A 27,705-nucleotide genomic window follows, 5' to 3' on the forward strand; every position below is an offset into this window, starting at 1 on the left:
CTTTGCAAAATCATGGCCTGCACGTAAACCAGATAGAGGTTAACTCAAAGGTTCCTGTAATATGAGAAAACACTAACTTCAGTGAAAGACAACTGGAAGTACATTATCATCATCATAAATGTTTTGTTTGAAAGTTGCTGAGAGTCAGTAAGTTCTCATCACAAGAAAAAAGACTCTGGCCCTAGCCGGTTTGGCTCAGTGGATGAGCGTCGGCCTCCAGACTGAAGGGTCCTGGGTTGATTCCGGTCGAGGGCACATGCACAGCTTGTGGGCTTGATCCCCAGTAGAGGGCGAGCAGGAGGCGGCCGATCGGTGATTCACCATTGATGTTTCTATCTCTCTCTCTCCTTCTCCCTTCCTCTTTGAATTCAATAAAAAAATGTTTATAAAACAAAAAAAAGACTAACTGTGTTGATGTTGACTTACTGTGCCAATCATTTTGCTATATATACAAATATTGAATCATTACATTGTACACTTAAAACTGATGTGCTAGTATGTCAGTTATACCTCAAAAAAAAATTTAAACAAAACACATGAGTATAGATCAGAGTGAAGAATAATTTGTATTGATTTAAAAACAAGTTATTTTTATTTAATGATTTTCCGAGGCTCTAATTGTGTATATGTTTATTTAGGGAACATGTGTTTATCTCAATGAGGAGATAAACACATGCCTAACTTAGACAGAGTTCCAGAAGTTATAATCAGGCCAGGATATACTGCCTCTGCTGGGCAGAGGGCAGAGGGTCAGAGTTTTGTTCCCAGAATCAAGCACACAGGTTGCCTGGTTTGGTCTGACTGCTCTAGGGACCATGTACTGTTGAAGCCTCTTCACCTTTAGAATCCTCTTTTTAATGATGGAGAATCATTGATCCACCAGCCCCTACATACCCCCGCTCCGAGATTGAGCCAGAAACCCGGGCATGTGCCCTGACTGAAAATTGAACCATGACCACCTGGTTCACAGGTCAACACTCAACCACTGAGCAACAAGGGCTGGGCTAGGATCCTCTTTAAAGGAGGTGTGAGCCATGGGCGGTGCTCTCAGTGGTTAGAGTATCATCCCACACAATGAAGGGTCTCAGGTTTGATTCTCAGTCAAGGGCACGTACCTGGGTTATAGGTTCGATCCCCAGCCCTGGTTGGGGCTCATTTGGGAGGTAACCAATCAATGTTTTTCTCTCCCTAACCCACTTGCTCCCCTTCCACTCTCTCTAAAAATCAATGGGAAAAAATATCTTGGGGTGAGAATTAACAAAAAAGAAATAAAATAAAGGAGGTGTGCACATCATCCAAGTGAGATAGTAGAGGAGGTGAAATTCTTGGCACTCTTCTCAAATGCCATATCTCATGGTAGGGAGGTAACATAATTTGACCAGAGGGCCAAAGTCATGAAAGAACTATTAATCACAGCACAAAGCACCCCCTGCCCTCCGGCTGAGGGGCCATGAACCCACTCATATCAGCAAGTGCTGGGAAGCCAGCTACACCTGCCCCCTCCTATAGCAAGGCAGCCCATTCATGCCATTTACATCCTGTTTCTTGCTAAGCATCTTCTGGGCTCAGCAAATGATTTTCCAAAGGATATACAGACATACGCCATTTTAATGGATAAAATACAAGGGATGAGCTTGTCCATATCCACCTTTATAGGTAACAAAGGATACTGCCCTCAGGTACTAGACTATATGCAGATCTTTGGAAATGAATGAGGGAAACTGGAGCAAAGGCAAGTGTCACCTTAGCCGGTTTGGCTCAGTGGATAGAGTGTTGGCCTGTGGACTGAAGGGTCCTGGGTTAGGTTCTAGTCAAGGGCACATGCCCGGGTTGTGGGCTCGGTCCCCAGTGGGGGGCGTGCAAGAGGTAGCCAATCAATGATTCTCTCTTGTCGTTGATGTTTCTATCTTTCCCTTCCTCTCTGAAATCAATAAAAAAATATATATTAAAAAAAAGAAACAAAAGTTAAAAAAAAAAAGCTTGTGTCCCCCCCGCCCCAGGTGTGTAATCACACCTATATTTGCCCACCTATAGCTCAGCAGGCATTTCCTCGGCACAGTGAGGGAACAGCAACAGAACCACCATTCTGTCAGGAAGTACCCATAATTGGGGAAGTGGTGAGAGCAGCAAGTAGGAGCATCTGAGTGCATGTTGCACACCTCCAGGGAGACGGGAGCTGAGTGCACCTGTCTGTCTTGCGTGGTAGTGAGGTGTCCTTAGCCCCTTATCCCAGATTCCTACAAAAGGGGCTCTTCAATTGCTGAAATTATAACTTTGTAAACACACAATCCTGTGTTCCAGGACAAACCCAACAGCCCCTCTGGGTTAGAGCTGACCACATGGTACAAAGTTGGATTCTCTATCATAAAGTATCAACAGTCCTCAGGTATCCCCCACCAGACCAGTGAGGAGAGGCTCTTATACACATCAGTCAGCAAGGCAGTAGATGGCAGTGTTTTAATCCTTTAGAGCCTGGTGCCTGTCCCCTATTCTGTACCCCCATTGAGTGCGGATGAGGACATTGGCTCAGAGTGTCCTTTCATCCCGGATCCTGATTAGCATGCTGACAAAGTCGCAGGAGCTGGAAGAGCCCCTGCACAAGCCCCGCATGAGCCCGACTGCTGGGTCATAAACCCGGGAGCTCTTCCAGGTGCACCTGTAACAAGCACTGACAACTCCCCGCCAGGGGAAAAACAATCTGCAAAAGCAAAACCAAATCATTCACATCTGCAGTCTTTACTAATCACAGGTACAAAAACCAACAGCTCTTAAAAGGCCTTCAGCAGGGACCAGGGTGGGCGATGAGGTTCAAATCTCCGGTGAAAAGGAACTTGGGGAACAGCTAAGTAACGAACACTCCCTGGGTCCCCACAGGCACCATTAATTAATGAGGTCCAGCTATTTGGACTAAGAAGGCTCCTCCCCTCGAAGCGGGGGCTGCTGAGGCGCCTCCTCCTCCCCAGTGTCTTGTTTCTCCCTCTCAGCATCTCTCCACCTCAAAGGCGCAATCATCTTCTTGGGCCCGTGAGGCGGGGGGCCGATGAGGGCCTCGATGTCCTCGTAGTTTATCACTTCCTTTTCCAGCAGGGCATTTGCCAGCTAAGAGAAACAAAGGACAGTGTGTTAACCTTGGAGGACAAGGACACAGACAAGAGCCTTTTGAGAGCAGAGCACTGAGAGGGGGGCCTCTCACCCTCCCAGAAAGGGGTGTCTGTGAGTAGGATGCCCCCAGACAGGCCACTTTCCCAGGGAAGTAGCACACACAGGCAGCTTAAGCAAAGAATCACTCCCTGTCTCAACCTTGGAGATGATTTGCCAGCTGCAGCCTCATTAATTGTCTGCTTCCCTTCCAAATCTCTGCTTATTTTGGGCAACCTTCGATTTCCTTTACCAAACAAGGTGTGGGTGTCTGTATGGGGGCAGGGGACTAAAATGCAGAACATCCTCGCTGGAACTTGGGAGGAATGCTGGCACTGAGGTATAAGTTGGGGGACCTCACAGTTTGGGAAGGGGGCCTCTGCCTCTCTAGATATGATCATGGAAAACATGCTGAACGAATCCTGGGATGTTCTGTGCCATCACTCAATTGCTACTGCTCAGTCCCACTACAAGGAATGCTGCCACAGCTACTTGGACTGGTTTCTGTCATCCCCAAACTAGGTGACCACCTAATCTGTGTGACTGCTCTAATATACTGTTAAGCTCTGTAACCCACTGATGATGTGAGTCTATCACGATCACAGTGCAAACCAAGGCAGGACATCCTCGGCCCATCACAGGGAGCTTGGGTCCTGCCCAGTGGCAGTGACAATGGACATGTGTGACAGCAAGGATGTTGTCAACAAGTACTAGTATATGGCTCTGCCCTAGCCGGTTTTGCTCAGTGGATAGAGCATCAGCCTGCGGACTGAAGGGTCACAAGTTCGATTCTGGCCAAGGGCACAAATCCAGGTTGCAGGCTCAATCCCCAGTAGGGGGCTTGCAGGAGGCAGCTGATCAATGGTTCTCTCTCTCATCGCTGATGTTTCTATCTCTTGCCCCCTCTCACTTCCTCTCTGAAATCAATAAAAATATATTTTAAAAAAAAGTTTATGGCTCAGCAGGCCGGGTAGGCCTGGCATTCTACAATACCACAACTCTGAGGGAAGCTGGTGCTGCTAGTGAGTGGCAACACTTGGAAGACCCAATACGCACAACTGCCAGGGCCTCACATTAACGAAACAGCCTATCAACCAAGAGCTGCCCACATGTATAGGGACACAGTAACTTCACCTCTGAAGTCAAGAGTTAATCCCAAACCCAACACCTAGTCTTATTGTGAGAACATCAGACCCATCTCCTTACACTGCCATGGCAGGCCATCAGCAACAGAGAAGTGAGGAACTGTCTCAGCCAAGAGGAGCCCAAGGAGGCAGGATGATCAAATGTAAATGTGGGGGGGTTGGGGGTGCCCCTGCAGGAAAAGGACATTAGGAAAAGGCTACGGAAATCTAGTTAGTATATCAATATTGGCTCACTAGGTTCTGAAAAATGCAACACATTAATGGAAGATGTGAATAATAGAAAAACTGGGTGTGGGGTATAAAAAAACTCTATGACATTTGTGACTTTTCTGTAAATCTAATAATACTATTCTAAACTTAAAATTTTATTTTAAAAATTTCAGGAAAAGTTTGAGTTGGAAAAAGAATAAACAAAATTGACCAAACATTAATAATTGCCAGAACTGGGTAATGGACACATGAGGGTTTATTATGTTTTTCTATTTTGAAAGAATTGGCTTGACATGTTCATAATAAAATGCTAAAAAGTGGAAAACATTGTAATTCAGCTGAGCTGGGTGGAATACATATTTGGTATGTTGTTTTCTAAATTTCTGCGTTCATTTGAGGCCTGGCCAGGTAGCTCAGTTGGTTAGTGTCATCCTGATACGCCAAGGTTGTGGGTTAAATACCTGGTCAGGGCACATATAAGAATCAACCAATGAGTCATAAATAAGTGGAACAACAAATCGATGTTTCTTTCTCTCCTCCCACACCTGTCTCTTTCTCTAAAAAAATAAAAAAATAAAAATTTCTGTGTTCATCTGAAATCTACATATCTAAAAAGCTAATATGCTAAGTGTCCAACCATCCAGGTAATGATGTCATGTAGCATTGCCCGGCTTCCTCTCCCTAGTGACTAGCCTCCTTGCAGTTTCTTCAGCCCAGGAACACCACTTGCTTTATAGCAGGCTCAATCCCCAGTAGGGGGCTTGCAGGAGGCAGCTGATCAATGGTTCTCTCTCTCATCACTGATGTTTCTATCTCTCGCTCCCTCTCACTTCCTCTCTGAAATCAATAAAAATATATTAAAAAAAAAAGTTTAAAGTGTAAATGGAAACATTTTACACTTTAACCAAATGTCTGTAGAGTGTTTTCCCATGCCTCATCTCATTTGATCCTCATAGACGTCCTGGAGTAGGTAGATAGGAGACTCAATGGAATCCTATTTTCTTTTCATTAGCCAGAAAATGGAGATTTAGAAAGCTTAGAAACTTGACCCAACTGAAAAGTAAGAAATGATGGACCTTGAAAATGACTTCAGATTTTCTCACTGCACAGAATATAGTCAAACACTGCTGCAGTTAAATATTTTACCCTTTGTTCTCCCTGCATGATCTATAATAATTATCTGCTTCGTGTTGATATTTACTGCTGTGTTGCTGACAATTACCTGGAAGACAAGTTTGGGTGCTTCACTGGGCTGGAAAAAGTTTAGCTACGTCAGAAAGCAGGCCTAATGAAGCAAGTTTATTCTGTATCTATAAAGGATAAGTTGACTCGCACATTGTGCGATACATATAAAGCTCTTGCTGGCGCCAATCGCACATGTGTGTTTCAATCTATCACTGTCGATCGTGAATTTGGTTGACACCTCTATTATACAGAAAGGGCAAATAGTGATATTAAAATATTTCTTCTAATTAACTTCCTTTCAACGTGCATGAATTTGTGCACCAGGCCACTAGTATTCCATAAAAGCATGACTAGCTATGCCAGCACAACATAGTAATAGCACCCATACACACAACTTCTGAAGAGACAGACAGGTGCCTGGAGGTTAGAATGCACCAAGTCTTACCGCCTGCAGCTTGTCCAGATTGTCCTGTAGCACCTTCTCAGTGTGCCTGTAGGCCTTAGCCACCAGCAATTTAGCTTCCTGCGAATGAGAGAGGAGATCTGTAACGAGAACAGCTGACCACTATTCACAGCATCATCTATAGGCTGGTTCTGACACCAAAGTACACCAAAGAACTGCAGGTTCAGAAACACAGCCTTTTGTCTCTCACAATGACCAGGAAAGGTCAGCTCCCAACAGTTTCTGCCCCCCATCACAACCTTGGGAATGTCCTAGTTCAGGATGCCTGCCCACAGCAGCCATTCCCACCTGTAGATGCCCCCCAGCCCTTCCTAGAGGCTAAGGACCCTGTGTTTGTCCTCCATTCCTGCAGCTGCCTCACATGCTCATGCACCAGGCCAATTAGAGCTGCCCCAGGACAGGCTGGACACTGTCCTGGCCCAATCTCCTTTGGACAATGAAGCGTGTCCCTGCTGGCCACAGGGATAATTGGCACTGGCTCTGTGCATTTGATGCATTTATTTGATATTCTTCCCAGTTTCCCATCATCTACAATTTCATCAGGAGCCACACAGGGGTCCTCATCCAAGAACACACACTAGGCAGTTTAGAGAGACAACAGAGGTCAGGAGAAACAGCCCAATGTGAAGGCTCAGGGACAGGGCACGGTGGGGGGCCTCCTCTGAATACAATGACTTGCCCACTATCACACTGTGGGGCTGAATGGAGCAGAGGCTGGCACAAGGTGCAACGGCAAGGCCTGTGAACTCACGTGATCCATCATCTGTTGGAGACCCTGGCTGAAGGGGCGCCGACCAATGCCTGCAAGGCCCTCCTGAGCCTCAGGGAAGGAGATGGGCCCAATGCTCGGTGCCATCCCAAACTGCTTCACCATGGAGTAGGCAATACGAGTAACCTTCCTCAGGTCGTCCTGCGCTCCTGGAGAATAGGGCCAAGAAAAGGTTTCTTTCCTGGGAGTGCAGAGCCAAGGCATCCTGGGACCCCACTGGCAAACACCTAGGCCAGACAGCAGATGCAGAGTCTCCAACGGACAACAGTATCCTGTTACTGTTCCTTAAGAGAGAGACTGGAAACTTTTAAAAATGCTCTTTTGTCCAAAAAATTATTCAGATCCTGGCCAGGTGGCTAAGTTGGTTAGAGCATCATCCTGATATGCCAAGGTTGCGGGATTAATCCTCAGGTGGGGCACATAAAAAAATCAACCAATGAATGAAATGCAATGTAAAAATAAGTAGAGCAACAAATTAATGTCTCTCTCTCTATATATCTCTGTGCCACCCACCTAAAATAAATAAATAAAGTAAAAAACTACATGGGTTGCATATTTGCATTTGCTTCATCAGCAATTCTCCAGCACAAGTCCAGGTATACACGGGGCACACTTGTCTACATTGAACCCCAATGCCAGGGATCAAGCAGGGCAAGTTTTCTGCCTGCTCTCCAGCCATTACAGTGAAATAATAGCTTGAGAACAGTGAAGTTACTTGAATTACCAATAATTAGCCAAGTAAATGCATTTATAGTCTAAATGTATGTAAAGGTTTTTGTAACAAATAAATTATTTTAAAAGTCTTGCTTAGTTTCAAATCTCCTTTCACCATATCTCATCTTTATAAAACACTTAATGAACCCAGCCGGCTTGGCTCATTGGTTGAGTGTCAACCTATGAACCAAGGAGTCATGGTCCGATTCCCAGTCAGGGCACATGCCTAGGTTGTGGACTCGATCCCCAGTGTGGGGTGTGCAGGATGCAGCCGATCAATGGTTCTCTCTCATCACTGATGTTTCTTTCTCTCTCTCCCCCTTTTCTGAAATCAATAAAAACATATTTTTTAAAAATTGTTTTAAACAAAAACACACTTAATGAAATTTAAAGGATATTTGCATCCTACTATTCAAATCCTTTCATCAGATATGACCCCCCTCCTCCCCTCCCCATGCAGAGGGATAATGGATGTTAAAACATTGTAAGAACTCCAGGCCCTGCAGGGCCAGCTCCTTACCAGAAGTGACCTTATTGAAGGAGATGGCCTCCGACACGCGGCCACCCAGGGCCATGCACATCCTCTCAAACAGCTGCTCCTTGGTGAAGAGGTACTGGTCTCTTGGGAGCATCTGAGAAAAGCCCAGTGCAGCGTTTGTCCGAGGTGCGATGGAGACCTGCAGAACGTCAGGTGGCCTGAGTTAGCAGGCAAGATGTGGGCTTTAAAGATGAAGGTGAGAAATATGAGATCTTTAATCAGAGGGTTTCAAAGCTGTTAAGCAAAGCTGCACTATCCCCATTTTTATAAAAAGAAGCTACCATCATTAAAGAGAATGGCTCACGCACTGTGGGTGTGTCTTTCTTGTACATTACTAGGTATATATGAAGTAAAGAACCGCCCAGACAGGAGCTCTTAGGTGAAGCAACCAGGAAGTACAGGAACCAAGGCCACCAAGGAAGCCCCCTGCCCCTGCACCATAGCCCTCTGACGAAGAGGTTATATGGGGAAAATGGAAAGTAACCTTGCCTTAGCCTCCTCACTGCCCAACACCAGGTGTGTGTACAGCTCCAACAGGACAAGGCCTGTTCCTGAGCAACAAGGAGTGACTTGGGTTGCAGGTGCCATTGCTGAGGGTTACATCAGCAAGAGAACCACCTCACAGTAGCCAGAAAATTGAAAGGGGAAACTTAAAATCCAACTCTAAAGTAAACTACAATTAAAAAGCTGGAAATAACCAAACAGCAATGAGAAGTTATCTTTCCCTAGCAAAGTATGAGCCTCTCGAGGGAGTTTTTCTCATTATGACTAGTGTATGACTTTCAGCCATCTAATAAAGCAAAAATTCTGAGTTCATTTTAGTGATATTTGCATCATTGTGGATTTTTCTGCATTAATATTTATTTTGTTAATAATGCATTATCTTTTTAAAAATATGTATTTTTATTGATTTCAGAGAGGAAGGGAGGGAGAGATAGAAATATCAATGGTGAGAGAGAATCACTGATGGGCTGCCTCCTGCATGCCCCACACCAGGGATTGAGCCTGCAACCCCGGCATGTGCCCTGACCGAAAATCGAACCATGACCTCCTGGTTCATGTCAATGCTCAACCACTGGGCCACGCCAGTCGGGCTTAAAATATTTAACTTGATTTCTGAATATTTTAGTGTCCCATAAATATCACACTATAGGTAACTGTCCCGCCTGCCTCACCTTGGACCCAGCCCCAATCACCTACTTCAGTGACTGCTGCATCCACTTATCTCTGTCACAAAACAGTAGACTCAGCCCTCTGATGAGCATATAAAAGGAGCTGGCCTGGTCAGCAGGACATAATCACAGATTCCCAGACTAACAATCTACTTTGTGGCCCTGGCTGGGTATCTCAGTTGTTTAGAGCATCATCCCAATATGTCAAGATTGCAGGTTCGATCCTTGGTCAGGGCACTTACAAGAAGCAACCAACGAACCTGCCAGGCATGGCTCAGGGATTGACCGTCAACCTATAAACCAGGAGGTCACAGTTGTGGGCTCGATCCCCAGTGTGGGACGTGCAGGAGGTAGCTAATCTCTCTTATCACTGATGTTTCTATTTATCTCTCTCTTCCTCTCTGAAATAAATTTTTAAAAAAGCATAAATAAGTGGAACAAATCCATGTCTGTCTCTCAAATCAATAAAAAATAATAATAAAAAAAAACTACACTGCTACAATTAACATCACTGATTGTCCGACATTCATCACTCACTTACCAGGCTGGCAATTGCTACATTGTTCCCATGTTTGGGTCTTAGGGAACTGCAATGCAGCTCTTTCCTTGCTGGTGGAACCAAACCACCTGTACAGGCTCCCAGTGACTCCACTTGCTTTGGTGGAGGGTTCAATTACAATCCGTGCCCTCATCTTTACAGACTGGGCACCTGCATCCCACACGTTTACATTTTTCTTAATGGTCATTCAAGGATCTTATGGTCACAAATCCACACATTTTGGGGGAACTATCAAATTTTCATCAAACTCACAAATGTCTAGAAGAATAGTGTTTTTAAAAAAGTGTACTCAACTCACTTCTTTTTACAATTAGGAATCATTAGATCCACATGTTAGAGCTGATAGTAAACCTGACGGTTCTTAATTCCAAAACTGACTGTAGATGGGAAGACCCCAAATAGTCATTTGGATTTCAAATGGTCATGCCCATAACTGGACCCAACTGGTTTAGAGGTCAGACCTCTTCCTGCCCTATGACTCCAAGGTGAGGGATCCTGCAGTCACCTTCCACCTGTTCCCACTCAGGTCAACCTCAGGCTGTGCTTTCTCTTCATCAAGCACAAACAGTGGTGCTCCCCAAGTCAGCTTTGTTCAAGGGCCAGTTGGGTCCCCAGTCTGCAAGACCCCAGACCCTCCCTGGCTCCCACTCTCCGACACCCTACCTTCATCACAGCCTCAGTGTGCTCCAGCAGCCAGCCAACCAAAGCATGGCCTGACTCATGAAATGCAACAACCTTCTGCTCTTCCTTTGAGAGGATCTTGCTCTTTTTGGCCGTCCCTGAAAGAATGCCCAGGAGTTTAGGCCCACGAATAATCCTGTGTAAGCATGCAGGAACCTTCCTTGCTTGGCCTTAAGTTGTTTACCATGTTGTTGCGAGATCCTCATGGGATGGTCACCTTCTGTGTTTCTGCCCCAAGCTGACCCCATCCACAACTATTGCTCCAATTCAAAGGGAAACTCATTAGGTATGAGAGGTGTTGGAGGGGGGAATGTTTGTTCCCACTTCCATAAATGTTGGAATAATCCAAACAGCTCCTGCAGACTTCCTGGGTGGGGCTGCAGGGCTGACAGGATTAGTATGGGCTCCACTCCAAATTCTAGGTTTTTTGTTGGCTTTTCTCCCAGAGTTAGCAGGGATAACTGCAGCCCCTGTGATTCTACAGTTCTTTTGCTCTTAGTAGTTGACTATCTCTTGTCTTGGTAACTTTACCTTACATTTCACCTGTTCAAATTGTTGCTAAGATTTCATTCACTGTCCCAAGTTTTCCAAACATCCTTAAGTTTCCATTTTATGCAAGCTCTAGGTTCAGGGTATTTATTTTGTCATGCTACTAGGATCACCCACATTTACCATAAGGCTGTAAATTCCTTCTAAGATGCATTAGCTGTGGCAGACGAATCATTTCAACCAGAGCTGATTATATGAGCCGCTAAACATGATATCACAGCCCCACAAGATGGGCTTTACCTGAACACAAACATGTTCCAGCTCAGGCAGTCCACACCAAAGTAAGGACAAGAGAGCTCTTCTTGTTCTAAGCATTGCATACAGGGGAGGGAGGATGTGGGGACAGTATTCTATTAGTATTTTCTTTGGTCTTTCCTGCTTTGATAATATTACTGTAAGTTCATCAATTTCCATGTAAAAATAAATGGTTTTATATAAAACCAAAATTTATAGTAAGAAAACAGCAACTATAGTTCCTTCTAGTCACACAAGTTTGCTTCTTTCCCAAGCTGCAGCCTGAGAACCTGGTGGCATTTGTCCTAGATTTTAATTCAAACTGAGGGTGATGGGAACACGATTCTTGTAGGGACAGCTTACGACAGAGGGCTCACTACCTACATGCAGAGCCTGTGCTTCTCAAACATCTATAGGAAGGACCAGTTTCCCTTTTTCAAACTTTCAGTGTCTTGGACTAGTGCTTTTGTTCTCAACCCTGTTCAAGGACAAGATGTACCACTCATGTCTGGATGTTGCTACATGGAGTTATGAAAGCTTCTAGATGCTTTCTCTCATTTTCAGTCCTACTCTCCTCATAGAAGGCCAAAGACTCTACTTTGAGCAACAATGGTTAGGCACTGACAGAAGCACCCCAGCCCTTCACTACCCAAACACATCTCCCATTCATGTCCCAAGCAGAGCACAGGAATAGCAGAGACAGAGTTAACTAGTAGAGCACAGCCCTCAGCAGACATTCATTCCTTCTGTCCTTAGGCAGCAGCAGTGCAGACCCCCGACAACATGCACAATGGCCTGTCCATTTGTAGTTGGCTCTCAGGCACCACATGATGGCTAATGGGCTGAGCCCCACTCACATTTGGGTTTGCAAGATCCTTTTCTACTTCTACTAGAGGCCCGGTGCATGGATTCATGCACCGGTGGGGTCCCTCGGCCTGGCCTGAGCCCTCTTGCAATCCCGGACCCCTCAGGGAATCTCGGAGAGTCAGTTTTGGCAGGATTCCCACAGGCCAGGCCAAGGGACCCTACCGGTGCACAAATCCATGCACCGGGCCTCTAGTATGCATATACAATCTTTGGTTAATCTCTTTCCACCCTCACCCCAGCAACAATCTAACCCACGGCCGATTCCGTGAGGAATCAGGCTCTCTCCTCCCTCCTCTCTGGGTCCGGGGTGGGGGTGAAGCAGCTTTGGGGCCGACAGTGTCCTAGAAGCAACCTAACCCACAGCCGATTCCGCGAGGAATCGGGCTCCCTCCTCTACTAGTTGGAGCATCTGCCCCCTGATGGTCATTGAGCATCATAGCTACTGGGCAAATGGTCCAACAGTCACTTAGGCTTTTATATATAGAGATTTAAAGAGTGTCTGCTGTTATGAAAATTGACAATATTTTAAGTCCTAGTGTCAAGCCCTGAATTATAAAAAATACAAATACTTTACGTATTTTCCTTTGTCCAATAATTCCTTGCTGATAAGGTCCATCATGTGACATCTAAGCTTGACCTACTCCCTCCACCCCCAACCTCCCTGAGTTAACTTTTGGCATTTGTGCCTCATACCCGCAATGACGCGCTCCACAGCGTACTCAAAGTTAAACGTGTGAACAGATGTGTGCCCTTCTCGTGCAGCGTGCAGAGCAGCTTCATTACAGATGTTGGCGATGTCAGCACCTGTCAGCAAAACAGGGAATGGCAGGGGTGTTGTTCTGCTTCCTCAGGGATGGAGGGGAGGAAAGGAAAGGAAAGAATTGCACAAATAAATGAAAAGGGGACAAGGGGTAAGGCATGATAAGGGCTGTGAGCCAGTGCTCCAGCTCTATTGGACCCCAAGAACCACCTCTTCACATCCACTCCAACCTCTTTCAGTCTTTCTGCCTTCTCCACTGCTTTATTACACAACTGTTATCAGCACACTTCCATGTACCATCTGGTGTTTTATTCCACCCTGTAATTCATATGTGCACTGATGGATAAAAAATTACCCCTGGCCAGGTTGTTCAGTGGGTTGGAGCGTCATCCTGTACACCAAAAGGCTGCAGGTTTGTTTCCGGGTCAGGACACATACCAAGGCTGTGGGTTCAATCCCTGGTCCAGGGAGCATACTGGAGGCAACTGATGACCATTTCTCTCTTACATCGATGTTTCTCTGTCTCTCCCCCTTCCTCTCTCTCTAAAAATTAATAAAAACATCTTTGAATGATGATTAAAAACAAACAGTCCTGCTGGTGTGGCTCACCATGCCATGCACCAAAAGGTCACTGGTTCGATCCCAGTCAGGGTATATGCCGGGGTTGTGGGCTTAATCCCCAATAGGGGATGTGCAGGAGACAGCTGATGGATGTTTCTATCTCTCCTGCTCCCTTCCTCTCTCTCCAAAATCAATTAAAAAACAACAAAATAACTAACAGGACTTCCAGCCGAAAGAAAGAAAGAAGGAAGGAAGGAGGGAGGGAGGGAGGGAGGGAGGGAGGGAGGGAGGGAGGGAGGGAGGGAAGGAAGAAGGAAGGAAGGAAGGAAGGAAGGAAGGAAGGAAGGAAGGAAGGAAGGAAGGAATTAAAGGCTCTCTAGTATCCAAAAGATTCTAGTTAAGAAACTCAAAAGAAAAAAGTACATTGCCCTTTAAAATGAGAGCCTTATAGAAAAAAAACTTAAAAAAAAAATCTTTTATTGATTTTTTACAGAGAGGAAGGGAGAGGGATAGAAAGTTAGAAACATCGATGAGAGAGAATCATCGATCAGCTGCCTCCTGCACATCTCCTACTTGGGATGTGCCCGCAACCCAAATACATGCCCTTGACCGGAATCGAACCTGGGACCTTTCAGTCCGCAGGCCGACGCTCTATCCACTGAGCCAAACCGGTTAGTGCTAGAAAAAAAACTTTTAAATTTAAATTTTATGAGTTTATTTGAGCCAAACTGATGACAAATGCTGGGAAGCAAAATGTTCCCCCAAAATTCTTGATTTGTGATATCAGTGTCTACAAATTAAAGCAGAGATGGTGAGGGAGATCAGTGACAAGGCCTAGCCATGGCAGCAGCTGGTGGGAGCAGCGGAATCTCATGATCTGAGCTGGACAGGAACTGAAGAGCCTCTGTGGGGATCCCTAAAGGCGGAACTTCTAGGAGTGCCCATAGTGGGGACACACACATGGGGCAGTCTAAATGCAGAACCACTAATGGGCTTTCCACCACTCGGGGAGGAGAAGTAAAGTGTTGTGCAATTCTTCTACCTCCAGCCTGCTCTGCGTGCACAACCTCACTCTCAACCAGGCTGTGCTGCCCAGAGGAGGGAATGGAGGGCACCCGGGGAAAGCCTGCACTCATACATGCAGGAAAGACCACCTGCCCTCTGCCCTCAGGATCAACAAGAACCGGCACCCATACCGCTGAACCCTGGCGTGAGCTCTGCCAGACGCTGGGAGTAAAAGCTGCTGGACTGGGTCAGCTTCAGGCTCTTCAGATGCTGCTCAAAAATCTCCCGCCTTTCCTACCAAAGACAGGGGAGAAGGATACAAGTGTGGGTCAGCACGTCTGCCACGCAGAGAGGAGCCACCAGGGAGGCACTCTCCGGGGTTTCTTCATCATTAATCACAACCATAGTTTGTGAAACCAATTTAGAGCTGCAAGCAGCCTTACAAAATGAGAAGGGAAAAAAAGGAAACAGAACAGAAAATAAAGCGCATCAAAATAGCAGTTATTTTGTGGAGCCTTTGATTCATGCATATGTAAATGATGTAAAAGTTTCCTTCAGTCAGGAAGATGGACAGCCACTCCTCTAGAAGCTGTCAGAGGGTAGCCTCAATCCACTTCTTAGACTGAGTAATAGTTTGAGAGACGAACTCACAATGAGCACTGGGTGTGCCATAAGCCACACCCCTATGCCCCCATGTGTGTACCTACAGAAACAGTAACCAACTAACCAACTGTTAGGTTCACCCTCCAAACTTTGTCCCTACCCATGGTGGTCTCCACCACACACGTGATCCTTTTATCACTGCATGCCGGATTCCTGCTCCCTTGGGGCCACCACAAAGGCCTGGCTACACAGAGGTGGACATCCAACCAGAGGACTGATATGGAGGCTGGTGGGGCCAAGAGGTTCAGATCTCCCACCCCTTCAACCTGCTTTCAGGGCAGCTGCAGAGCTCATGTTCCACAACCATGTGGCACCAAGGACTTGAGCTGGTCAGGATGAGAATTCTGAGGTTCTCCAAAAATTATACTAGAAAACTCAACTGAGACATGTCGATTCAACCCCAGATACTTAAGGATAAAGGGAAAAACAATGTGGGTAAAAACAAACAAACAAAAACAAGCTGCAAAACCATGAGAAGAGTGGTGAGCCAAAGAAAATCTGGAGAGACAAGCACCAGAGGGAATCAGCAGCTGCATCTGACCAAGGAGGGCAGCCTCAGGCCACACTGACCTGCAGTGTGGGGAGGTCGATGAAGACGTGTCGGTCCAGTCGGCCTGGCCTCAGCAGAGCATTGTCCAAAATGTCAGCTCGGTTGGTGGATGCCAGGACGATGACATGGTCAGTGGTGCCCATTCCTGAGAGACAGACAGTGGCCTTTATGGTAGGCGTTCCCAACACTGTGGCCTTCCCCCTGAGGTCCTAGACACTGGACAGATTTCCTACCAGGGTCCACGAGAGTCTATAAGCACCGACCCAGGATTGATCCTGCCCTGCGAGCTTTCTACCAAAATCATCACAAGAGCAAGAACTTGCCAAGCTCTATCCACTGAGCCAAACAGGCTAGGGCAATAAAAATAAATTTTACTTCCCCGGGGGCAGAACCGCAGATGGGAACCTGGGCTCTGCTGTCCACAGCCATCCTCTAGGTCCACAAAGCATCCACGGAGGGAACTGCTAACAGGGTGGACCCAGAAGCAAGCGCCCTCCTCTTATGCTTCATCACTGCATTTCCTTGAGCCAAAGTGACCACCACAGGGAATTCTGGAACATTCTACTTCTAACAGTTGGGTCTGGGTTTTTTGCCCCAGGTTTCTCACATGAGAATTTAAAAGCAAGTCCAGAAACGGTCCCAATGAGTCGCCCAGATCTACAACTGCAAAAACACATTTATGAAGCAACTGAGGACTCTGAACCTCATTGGATGGTATAAATAACTTATTTTTAATTTAAGTTATATGATATTTCTCTGAATGTAGAGAAATACATTCAGAGCATTTAAGGTTCAGAACTTTGGGTTGGCTTTAAAATAACACACTGGGGCCCACCTGGCATGGCTCAGTGGTTGAGTGTCAACCTATGAACCAGGAGGTCACGGTTCAATTCTGGTCAGGGCACACGCCTGGGTTGCAGGCTCAATCCCCAGTGTAAGATGTGTAGGAGGCAGCCGATTAATGATTCTCTCTCATCATTGATGTTCTATTTCTCTCTCCCTTCCTCTCTGAAACCAATACAAATATATTTTAAAAAATAACATTCTGGGAAGAAGGAAAAGAGAGGGAGGTGTGCATGGAGTAGGGCTGGACAAGCACAGGCAAGACTGAAGCTGACCTGAGACATGGGGGCTCACTGCACACTTTTGCTTTTGTGGATGTTTGAGAAGTTCCATAATACAAAGTGTAAAAAATAAAGATGCCATGACCTAACTTTTCCCAACTTGAAAAAACTCTAATAAATTGACATAGACAGATACAATTTTAAACTACCCATAAAGTCTTTTAACAAAAGTATAATTCAGAAGAAATATTGCAGAATTAAACCCTGAGAGCATGGCAGGCACTGCCACCTCACAGCAGATTGTTGTTCACTCCATTCCAGGATCCCATGACAATGTGAGGGACCCAGCCAAATGTACCAGCTCAGGGAAGGCAGCCACCTAATTGAGGAGCTGACACCCATGTCACTGAGCAGCAGCTACCAGGACAGCCCAAACCACATGCCATCCCAAGAAAATCACTCCACAACTTCAAAGAAACATCTCCCAGATATGCGACATCACTCTCATTTGCACTGTGGAGTGCAGTAAGCCAGGATGCCACGATGAGTCCAGTCCTGTTCATTTGCCAAGAGTGGAGAATGCAGAAAGGTATACACTTCGCTGAGGCAAAGGTGATGTCTTTTTTTTTTTTTTTTAAATATATTTTATTGATTTTTTACAGAGAGGAAGAGAGAGGGATAGAGAGTCAGAAACAACGATGAGAGAGAATCATCGATCAGCTGCCTCCTGCACACCCCCCACCGGGGACATGCCCGCAACCAAGGCACATGCCCTTGACCGGAATCGAACCCGGGACCCTTGAGTCCGCAGGCCGACGCTCTATCCACTGAGCCAAACCGGTTTCGACAAAGGTGATGTCTTAAAATCACTCTGACTTGTGAAACAAATTCAGAAACAACAGCAAGTCCTACCTGTTTTGGCTCAGTGGATAGAGCATCTGCCTGCGGACTGAAGTGTCCTGGGTTTGATTCCAGTCATGGGCACATGTCCGGGATGTGGGCTACATCCCCAGCAGGGGGCGTGCAGGAAGCAGCCAATAATTGTTTCTCTCTCATCACTGATGTTTCTCTCTCTCTCCCTCTTCCTTCCTCTCTGAAATCAATAAAAATCTATTTAAAAAAAGGGGGGGGAGCACAACCCAACACATGTGACAATCCAACCTCTCTGCTCCATTTGCTCACACTCCCATTTAAGGAAAAGTGAAACACTGACATGGAAAATGAGAAGCGGCAGGAGGGAGGCAATCTGGCCAGATGCAGCTTCACTTCCCGAGAGACTCCTCAGTGTCAGGGGGACCCTATGCAACTCATTCCAGAGTGCTAGTTGGGAAGATCTGGCAGGGTTCACCACTCATATTTCTGAAATGTGTTCCTTCCACAGGTCAAGGTTGTAAATACAGAAATCTGAAGTTATACACACAGGAACAAAATGTTGAAAAATAGCAGGAAGAGTGGCTGTAGAAGAAAAACAATAGCAAGGCAAGGGTGGATGCCATGTCAGTGAGCTCCAAGCAAAAATGGGAGTAGTGACACTCAAAGCTCTGCCATCACCCAGCTGGTGTAGCTCCGTGGTTGAGCAGGAGGTTACGGTTCAATTCCCAGTCAGGGCACATGTATGGGTTATGGGCTCAATCCCAAGTAGGGGGCGTGCAGAAGGCAGCCGATTGATGATTCTATCATTGGTGTTTCTATCTTGCTCTCCCTCTCACTTTCTCTCTCTGAAAATCAATAAAAACATAATTAAATAAATATATAAATAAATAAAGTTCTGTCACCACAAGTTACCTTGACCTCCCTGCATAACGGAGCCCTCACTCCAGGGTCTGGTCATATGGACCTCAGGGTGTAGATCTCCTAGGGTTCCGTTTTTGAAACTTTATATTTTCATTACCCTGGCTAAGTAGCTCAGTTGGTTAGAGCACCATCCTGATATGCCAACATTGCAGGTTCAGTCCCCGGTCTGGGCACATATAAGAATCAACCAATGAATACATAAATAAGTGAAATAACAAATCAATGTCTCTCTCTCTCCCCAAAATATTTTTTTAAAAGAAACTTTATATTTTGACATAGTTGTAGATACACAGCAAATTGCAAAAATAGTGTAGACAAGTCCTCCACCCAGTTTCCCAGTGGCATGTTGAGTAACTACAGGGCAATGTCAAAACCAGGAAACCCACATTGCACAATCCACAGGCCTTATTCAACATCAACTGTCTTATATGCACTTGTTTCTCTGTGTGCCTCATTCTCTGCAATTTTATCATGTGAGATTCCTATAATCTCCACATTAACTCAGGTAGATTCCACCATCATGAAGACCTCCCTTTACAGTCACACCCCCTCATCTCCCACCTTTCTGACCCCTAGTAACCACTAATCTGTTCTCCACCTCTAGAATTTTGTCATTTTGACATTCTCATATAAATTGAATCCTACAATATGTATCATTTAGAGGCTGGCTTTTTTCATTCAGCATACTTTCCTTGAGATCCATCCAAGCAGTTTTGTATAAGGACAGTTGGGTTTCTTTTGTAATTGTTCTTTTTTTTTTTTAAGAGAAGAAAGAGAGAGAGAGAGAGGAAAAAACATCGAAACATCGATATGCTAGAGATACACTGATTGGTTTCTTCCCGTACATGCCCCAACCAGAGATCGAACCACAGCCTACATATGTGCCCTGGCTGGGAATCAAACCTGAATGAAACCTTGCCCATCCAGCTTGGCTCAGTGGTTGAGCATCGACCTATGAACCAGGAGGTCACGGTTTGAATCCCGGTCAGGGCACATGTCCAGGTTGCGGGCTCAATCCCCAGTGTGGAGCATGCAGGAGACAGTCAATCAATGATTCTCTCTCATCATTGATGTTTCTAACTCTCTCTCCCTTTCTTTCTGAAACCAATAAAATATATATATATATATATATATATATATATATATATATATGTTGTTGTTGTTGTTGTTGTTGTTAATCTTCACCTGAAGATATTTTCCCACTGATTTTTAGGGAGATTGGAAGAGAGAGGGAAAAAAAAAGAGAGAGAAACATCACTGTGAGAGAAACACATCAATTGGTTGCCTCCTGCATGAGCCCTGACCAGGGCCTGGGCCAGGGAGGAGCCTGCAACCGAGGTACATGCCCTTGACCAGAATTGAACCAGGACCCATCAGCCCGCAGGCCGAAACTCTATCCACTGAGCCAAACAGGCTAGGGCAATAAAAATAAATTTTAAAAAAACGACGACCTGAAACCTTTTGGTGAACAGGACGATGCTCTAACCAACTGAGCCACCCGGAGAGGGCCAGTTTGTTTGATTGCTGCATGGAAACCATGATAAGGACATAGCAGAGTTGATGCACCCACTGAAGGACATCTGGGTTGTTTTCAGTTTTCAGCTATTACAAAAAATGAACACTGCTGCACAGGTGTTTTGTGTAAACATTTCTCTAGGAAGAGCAACCAGGGGTGTGTCATACGGTAAGTCTATGTTTAATTTTTTTAGAAACTATTTCCCGGGGGGGTAAAAAAAAAAAAAAAAAGAAACTATTTCCCAGAGAGGCTACATATTTCACATTCCCACGGGCAGTATAGAAGATGCAATTCCTTCACATCTTCACGAGCATCTGGTGTTGCCACGATTTTTTACTCTAACTATCCTATTAGGTGAGTGTTCCTATCAAAATCTCAGCAGGACTACTTGGTAGGTAGGAACAAGCTTATTCTAAAAGTTATAGGAAAAGGCAAAGGAAGGAGAAGCACTTCAACATTGTTGGCCAAGAGCAAAGTGGGAGGACTCCTCCATCTGGGCAGCTCAGTGAAGAAGGCTGCATGTTGTGGTATAGCACAGACATAGACTTAGAGATCAACGCGGACCAGAATGCCCAGGAACATTCCTAAATACACCAGCTGAACTCTGATGAAGGTGCAAAAGCAATTCAGTGGAGGAAGCAGTGTTTTAAAGAGTGCTGGAGCAACCAGACACCCATGAGCAGAAAATAAACCAGGACCAAAACTTTACAACTCATGCAAGTATTAATGCAAAAGGAACCCTAGGTTAATATGGAGAAGGCAAGCCCTGGTGGGTGTGGCTCAGTGGTTGAGCATCATTATGAACCAAGAGGTCATCAGTTCGATTCCTGGTCAGGGCACATGCCCAGGTTGTGGGCTCAATCCCCAGTGGGGTGTGTATAGGAGGTAGTCGATTGATGATGTTTCTCTCTCATTGATGTTTCTCTCTCTCTCCCCCTTTCCCTCTCCCCCCCTCTAAAATCAATAAAAACATAAAATAAGGGGGGAAGGGGGGACACATACCTGGGTTGTAGGTTTGATTCCGGGCCCTGGTTGGGGCTCTTGCAGGACTCAACCAATCAATATGTCTCTCTCACATAGATGTTTCTCTCCCCCCGCCCCCTCTTCCCTCCAACTCTATTTAAAAGTCAATGGAGCCCTAGCTGGTTTGGCTCAGTGATAAGAGCATGGGCCTGCAGACTGAAAGGTCCCAGGTTCAATTCCAGTCAAGGGCACATGCTCGGGTTTCTGCCTTGATCCCAGTAGGGGGCATGCAGGAGGCAGCCAATCAGTGATTCTCTCTCATCACTGATGTTTCTCTCTCTCCTCTCCCTTCCTCTCTGAAATAAAATATATATATATATATATATATTTTAATAATATATATATATATTTTAAAATCAATGGAAAAAACATCCTCAGGTGAGGATTAACAAAAACAAAAAAACAAAATGAAAAAGGCCACATGCACAGTAACTGGGGTTTTCCAATGACTCCAAGCAGAATCAGAGTTTATGTTCTCCCATACTTTCTAATACAGAGTTCAGACAAACGCAGAGGGCACTCAGTGCAAAGCCTTCTTTCTACCAATCAAACTATAAAGAGGTGAGCCCTAGCTGGTTCGGCTCAGTGGATAGAGCATCAGACTGCAGACTGAAGGGTCCCAGGTTCGATTCCAGTCAAGGGCACATGCTTGGTTTGTAGGCTTGATCCCCAGAAGGGGGGCATGTAGGAGGCAGCTGATCAATGATTCTCTCTCATCATTGATGTTTCTCTCTCTCTTTCCCCCCCTCTTCCTTCCTCTCTGAAATCATTACAACTATAGCCGAAACTGGTTTGGCTTAGTGGATAGAGAGTTGGCCTGCGGATTCAAGGGTCCCGGGTTCGATTCCGGTCAAGGGCATGTACCTTGGTTGCGGGCACATCCCCAGTAGGGGGTGTGCAAGAGGCAGCTGATTGATGTTTCTCTCTCATCCATGTTTCTAACTCTCTATCCCTCTCTCTTCCTCTCTGTAAAAAATCAATGAAATATATTTAAAAAATAAATAAATAAATAAATAAATAAATAAATAAATAAATAAATAAAAATGCATTTTAAAAAAAAAAAAAAGAGAGTTGGCCTGCGGACTGAAGGGTCACAGGTTTGATTCCGGTCAAGGGCATGTACCTTGGTTGCAGGCACATCCCCAAGTAGGGGGAGTGCAGGAGGCGGCTGATCGATGTTTCTCTCTAATCGATGTTTCTAACTCTCTATCCCTCTCTCTTCCTCTCTGTAAAAAAAATCAATAAAATATATTTTAAAAAAATAAAAATAAACAACTAAAAAGCAGTGACAGCCTACAGTTCGCTCAGCTGGGCCTAGTGCTCTTAGATGCAGTTGCCATTTCCACATAAGTCTGGCAGTCCTGCAGGGTGTACTGCGCCTGACCCATGAGATGAAGATTTCTCTTCCTCAGTGAGCTTTTCCCACTACCGGCATAGCATCTGCTCCACACTCTGTACTTCAATGAATAGAAAGGAGTAACAAAGACTCTTCAGAAACAGCTGAAGGGCTGAGAATGCTCAGTTGTGTCTGTGCACACAGGGACTTGTTTGCTACTGGCCTAGCCCAACAAGAGGACTTCAGTCAGGGATTCCGGGCATGAGCAAATCCTAGGGCGGAAGCAGCTCTTTTCATGGCAGCACAGAGAGGTTCAGCTCAAAGGAAGATGCCATCTGGTAAATGCTTCCTGGTGGGCTCAAGCCTGCCCAAAAAGGTGGTCTCTGTCTTCACTGCAAAAAGCAATATAAACAGAAAGACACAGATGTGTAGTGCTTCCCATGACCCAGAGTGCTCAGTCACAGTGAGAGCCAGTGGGAGTCCCTGCATAATCACCAGGAATGAAGCTCTGTCACACTCAGAAGGGTGCAGAACCACAGTGAGGTCATGAACTTTAACATCATTGTAACCTCAGAAAACCATGGCTCAGAGAAGAGGACCAGTGTGAACCCCACAGCATCCTTCCAGTCCATGAGCACGCCTGGGGTCCAAGGCTTGGACAGACATCTGACAAACATGGACATCACTGCATCGAGCAGGGCAGTGAGACTTGGTGACAAATTGGGTTTGGACAGCCAACTAATCATCTTTGTCCACTCAGTATCACAAAGATTATTCATTCTTTTAAAGAGACAACCAGCCTTAGCCGGTTTGGCTCAGTGGATAGAGCATCAGCCTGCGGACTGAAGAGTCCCAGGTTCGATGCTGGTCAAGGGCACATGCCCGGGTTGTGGGCTCGATACCCAGTAGGGGGTATGCAAGAAGCAGCCAATCAATGCTTCTCTCATCATTGATGTTTTTAAAAAAATAAAGAGACAACCAGAAGTTGAGCCATCACATGCACAGTAATGGGTCCCAGCCTGGTCAGTGACAGCTGACAGCAGACCTTAGGCTCCAGTACCCTCAGGACTGGCTCATCTCCACCATCTGCCCACCTGCCCATCAATGGACAAAACCGGAGAGGTTTTTCAGGTTCCTTCAGAGGGAGAGGGACAGAAATGGAGGGATAGAGGGAAACAAAGGGAAAGAGAGAGGCAGAGAAACACCGATTTGTCATTACACTTATTTATGCATTCATTGTTTGTCTTGTACGTGCCCTAACCAGCAACCTTGGGATATCGGGACAACACTCTAACCGAGCCAGGGCAGAGAGCAAATTCTTTTTAATACATACTAGTATATATATTTTTAAACATATTTTTATTGATTTCAGAGAGGAAGGGAGAGGGAGAAAGAGATAGAAACATCAATGATGAGAGAGAATCATTGATCGGCTGCTTCCTGCACACTCCTACTGGGATAGAGCCTGCAACCAGGGCATGTGCCCTAACTGGGAATTGAACCGTGACCTCCTGGTTCATAGGTCGACGCTCAACCACTGTACAATACCAGCCGGGCAAATTTATAAACTATAAAATAGTGCCTCACTTGAAAAGCATATCTCAATCGCCACAGCCAAGCATTGGGTGGAGGAACAGTCAGAGCGGGTCTGGCAAACAGGACTCCAGGGTAGGAGTCCCTGGAACCTGGCCTGGAAAGTACTCTTGAAGAGCCCCTATCTTTGAGGGTGTGTCTCTCAACAACTTACTCTACTAACATCTCTAAAGACACCCAGGTCTTGCCCTGGCCGCTGTTTGTTGGGCATCATTCTGTGCATGAAACAGTCGCTGCTTCGATTCCAAGTCAGAGCACATGCTCAGGTTGCAGATCAATTCCTGGTAGGGGGCATGCAGTAGGCAGCTGATTGATGTTTCTCTCTGAATCGATGTTTTTCTCTCTTTCCCTAAAACCAACAAAAACAGCCCTGGCCAGTTTGGCTCACTGGTTGGAGCATCAGCCTGCAGACTGAGGGGTCACGGGTTTGATTCTGGTCAAGGACGTGTGTCTGGGTTGCAGGCTCAATCCCCAAACACAGGCAGGAGGCACCAAGTGATGTGTCTCTCACACATCAATGTTTCTCTGTTTCTCCCTCTCCCTTCCACTCGCTCTAAAAAAAACCAATGGGAAAAATATCCTAGGATAAAATTAACAAAAATAAAATAGAATAAACAAAAATATATTAAAGCCGAAACCAGTTTGGCTCGGTGGATAGAGCTTCAGCCTGCGGACTCAAGGGTCCCAGGTTCGATTCTGGTCAAGGGCATGTACCTTGGTTGCGGGCACATCCCCAGTAGGGGGTGTGCAGGAGGCAGCTGGTCGATATTTCTCTCTCATCAATGTTTCTGACTGTCTATCCCTCTCTCTTCCTCTCTGTAAAAAATCAATAAAATATATTTTAAAAAATAAATAAATAAAAACTTAAAAATGTGGCTTTTTCTCCCCTCCAGTTGTGTGATGGTTATCTGATTCAGAAGTTGTATCCCATTAGGACCATTAAACAGAACCACATATTGTTAAAAAATATATATATATATTAAAAATAAAAACACAAAACACTGAGTTCTTTGGAAAATTCCTCCTCAGGAAAGCTTGCTCTTTATGTGGAAGGCAGCTCTTCCGATCTTTATTGTTTGTGTCTACAAGGTAGCACCAGAAAGGACCATTCTTACAGAGTAACACAGCCCTTTCCTAAGCTTTGTTAGAAATTATACCTTAATTTTAAAACTGGAGAGCTTGCAGAGCTTATAAAATGCTTCCACATGCATCAGTCCATCTGACCTGCTCAACAATGTGTGTGGAAAGGCCTTGCCATGCCCGCCAGAGGCCATCTCAGTCAGAATCTCAGCACCAGGGATGAGGCATAGCAATGCCACTTGCAATGAATTATATCAAGACTGCTGTGTTGTTCCTGTCAAAAATGCGTGACTCAACCTATATCTGAGGACCCAGCACAGCATCCTTAAATGAAACTGGTCTACAAAAGTGTCATGGTCACGCCGAAACCGGTCTGGTTCAGTGGACAGAGCGTTGGTCTGCGGACTGAAGGGTCCCAGGTTCGATTCCAGTCAAGGGCATGTACATTGGTTGCGGGCACATCCCCAGTGGGGGGTGTGCAGGAGGCAGCTGGTCGATGTATCTCTCTCATCGATGTTTCTAGCTCTCTATCCCTCTCCCTTTCTCTCTGTGGAAAATCAATAAAATATATATTTTTTTAAAAGTGTCATGGTCACACATAAAAAAAGACAGAGAACTGGACCCACGATGGAAGAGACCAAAGAGACAGGACAACTAAATGTGCTATGTTGTCCTGGACCAGAAAAGGAATATCCATGGGCTGAGAAGCGACCTTTGTGGACACTTACAGCCTGGTCACAGCCATGTCAACCTTCGAAAGCTTGGGGGAAGGTATAAAGAAACTCTTCTGACGGCTTTACAATGCTTTTGTAAGTCTGGGATTATTTTACTTGAAAATGAGAGGTTAAAAAAAAAGTTTTGCCCTTAGTCACATACAATCAAATTCAATTATCCGTATCCTAGACAATAGATATACATCCCAAATGGTAAGAAAACTTTAAAAGGGAAAATAAATACACAAATAAATAGTTTTCTTAGAACCAAAATTACATTGAGAAAAAAGTGTCTCCCTCATCTGCAATAGCTAAAATACAACTAGAATTCTGATTAAAGAAAAGCTAAAAATGGATCTTACATAGCTAGGACATGAAGAGATATTTGAATGCCCATTATTCACAACAGCCACACGTGTCCATCAACAGATGAATGGATAAACAAAATGTAGTCTATCTATACAATGGAGTATTATTCAGTCTTCAAAAGGAAGGAAATTCTGCTCAGTGAAATAAGTCAAATACAACAGAATAAATACTATATGATTCCATTTATATAAAGTCCCTAGAATAGTTGAATTCACAGACAGAAGGTAGAAGAATGGGTGCCAGGGACTGGGAAAGGAGAATGGTGAGTTAGTGTTTAACAGGGACAGAGTTTCAGTTTAGGATGAGAAAGTTCTGGTGATGGTTGACCAACAATTAGAATGTACTTAAAGCCACTGACCTGTACACAGAAAAATGGTTAAAATAGTAAATTTTATGTTCTATGTATCCTTCACTACAATAAAACATAGCATATCTACACACACAAACACAAAAAAAATATCTTACCAAAGTAGCTCAAAAGAAAATAATTCCATGTCACCTTTACTGGGTCCTTTCCATTAAAAAATAAAAAAAGGAAAGAAAAAGAAACTGTGTGGAAACCATCCAGAGGTCATTTTCAAGGGTGGCAAACAAAGAACCTCCCTCAGTGCAACAGACACATCAGTTTCCAGGTTGTCCTGCTCCACCCTCCATCTGGGTCACCCTTCAACCAGGACCGTATATAGACACATACTACAGCACAATCAACTTGGGTCATTCAAGACTGAAAAACATCATCCGGGCCTGACCTGCCACTTGTATTCCTAGTTGCTTTTCTTTATATTCCCTTGACATTTTAAAATTAAAAGCTTTGTTTCTTGAGGACAGCACAATGATGAATAGTTTTTAAGCTGATCTTGCTTCTAGCTTTTATCTGCTAAACAATGATTCTCTGTGTGCTGAGATCACCATCACCTGTGGCAAGTGGTGAGGTGGAGAAGCAGTACAGACCAATGATTAGAAAAAAATAAAATGCCTATGAGCATAAGTATAAGGTTCTGGGATAACAAACATAAGCAGCATGATCCACCTAGAAAACGACTATTCTGAAAGAGTTGAAAACCCTTTTCCCCTCACAGAAGCAGCCGAGAAGAGTGCTCACCATCCATTTCCACCAGAAGCTGGTTGAGGGTCTGCTCCTCCTCTGTGTTGGAGAAGCCAGACATGGTGGTGGAGCGCTTCTTGCCCACGGCGTCAATCTCATCAATGTAGACGATGCAGGGGGCCCGGGTGCGGGCCTCCTTGAAGAGGCTCCGCACACGGGCAGCGCCAAGGCCTGAAGGGACACAGAGGATCAGGAAGCAGACCGGTAATTGGAAATGAACCCTACTCTTGGGTCAGAGGCCAGAAGTGCTCAGTAAGGATGATAAAATCTCAGCAAGCATCCACTCATGCAAACAAAACCAGTGGAGGTCACCCTAGAGGATGCTCACCCTCCTGAAACACAAGCAGAA

The 27,705-nt window shown here is 45.2% G+C and overlaps 1 protein-coding gene across 2 annotated transcripts in view; it reads right to left on the reverse strand.

Annotated features, from left to right (window-relative positions):
• Positions 1–2,717: 2,717 nt before the first annotated feature.
• The window catches only part of SPG7 (SPG7 matrix AAA peptidase subunit, paraplegin), a 43,857-nt gene continuing 18,869 nt past the window's right edge, over positions 2,718–27,705 (reverse strand). For both annotated transcript variants that reach the window (XM_008139768.3, XM_054710386.1), the window contains 9 exons: positions 27,354–27,527; positions 15,784–15,908; positions 14,742–14,844; positions 12,918–13,028; positions 10,557–10,672; positions 8,145–8,301; positions 6,893–7,059; positions 6,124–6,201; positions 2,718–3,099 (listed from right to left, as the gene is read on the reverse strand). In XM_008139768.3, the coding sequence (XP_008137990.2) occupies positions 2,908–3,099; positions 6,124–6,201; positions 6,893–7,059; positions 8,145–8,301; positions 10,557–10,672; positions 12,918–13,028; positions 14,742–14,844; positions 15,784–15,908; positions 27,354–27,527 (1,223 nt within the window). In that variant the 3' untranslated portion in view covers positions 2,718–2,907. The remainder of the gene's footprint in view (positions 3,100–6,123; positions 6,202–6,892; positions 7,060–8,144; positions 8,302–10,556; positions 10,673–12,917; positions 13,029–14,741; positions 14,845–15,783; positions 15,909–27,353; positions 27,528–27,705) is intronic.

This window comes from Eptesicus fuscus, chromosome 21 (genome assembly GCF_027574615.1).
Source record: "Eptesicus fuscus isolate TK198812 chromosome 21, DD_ASM_mEF_20220401, whole genome shotgun sequence".
NCBI classification, from domain to species: Eukaryota; Metazoa; Chordata; class Mammalia; order Chiroptera; family Vespertilionidae; genus Eptesicus; species Eptesicus fuscus.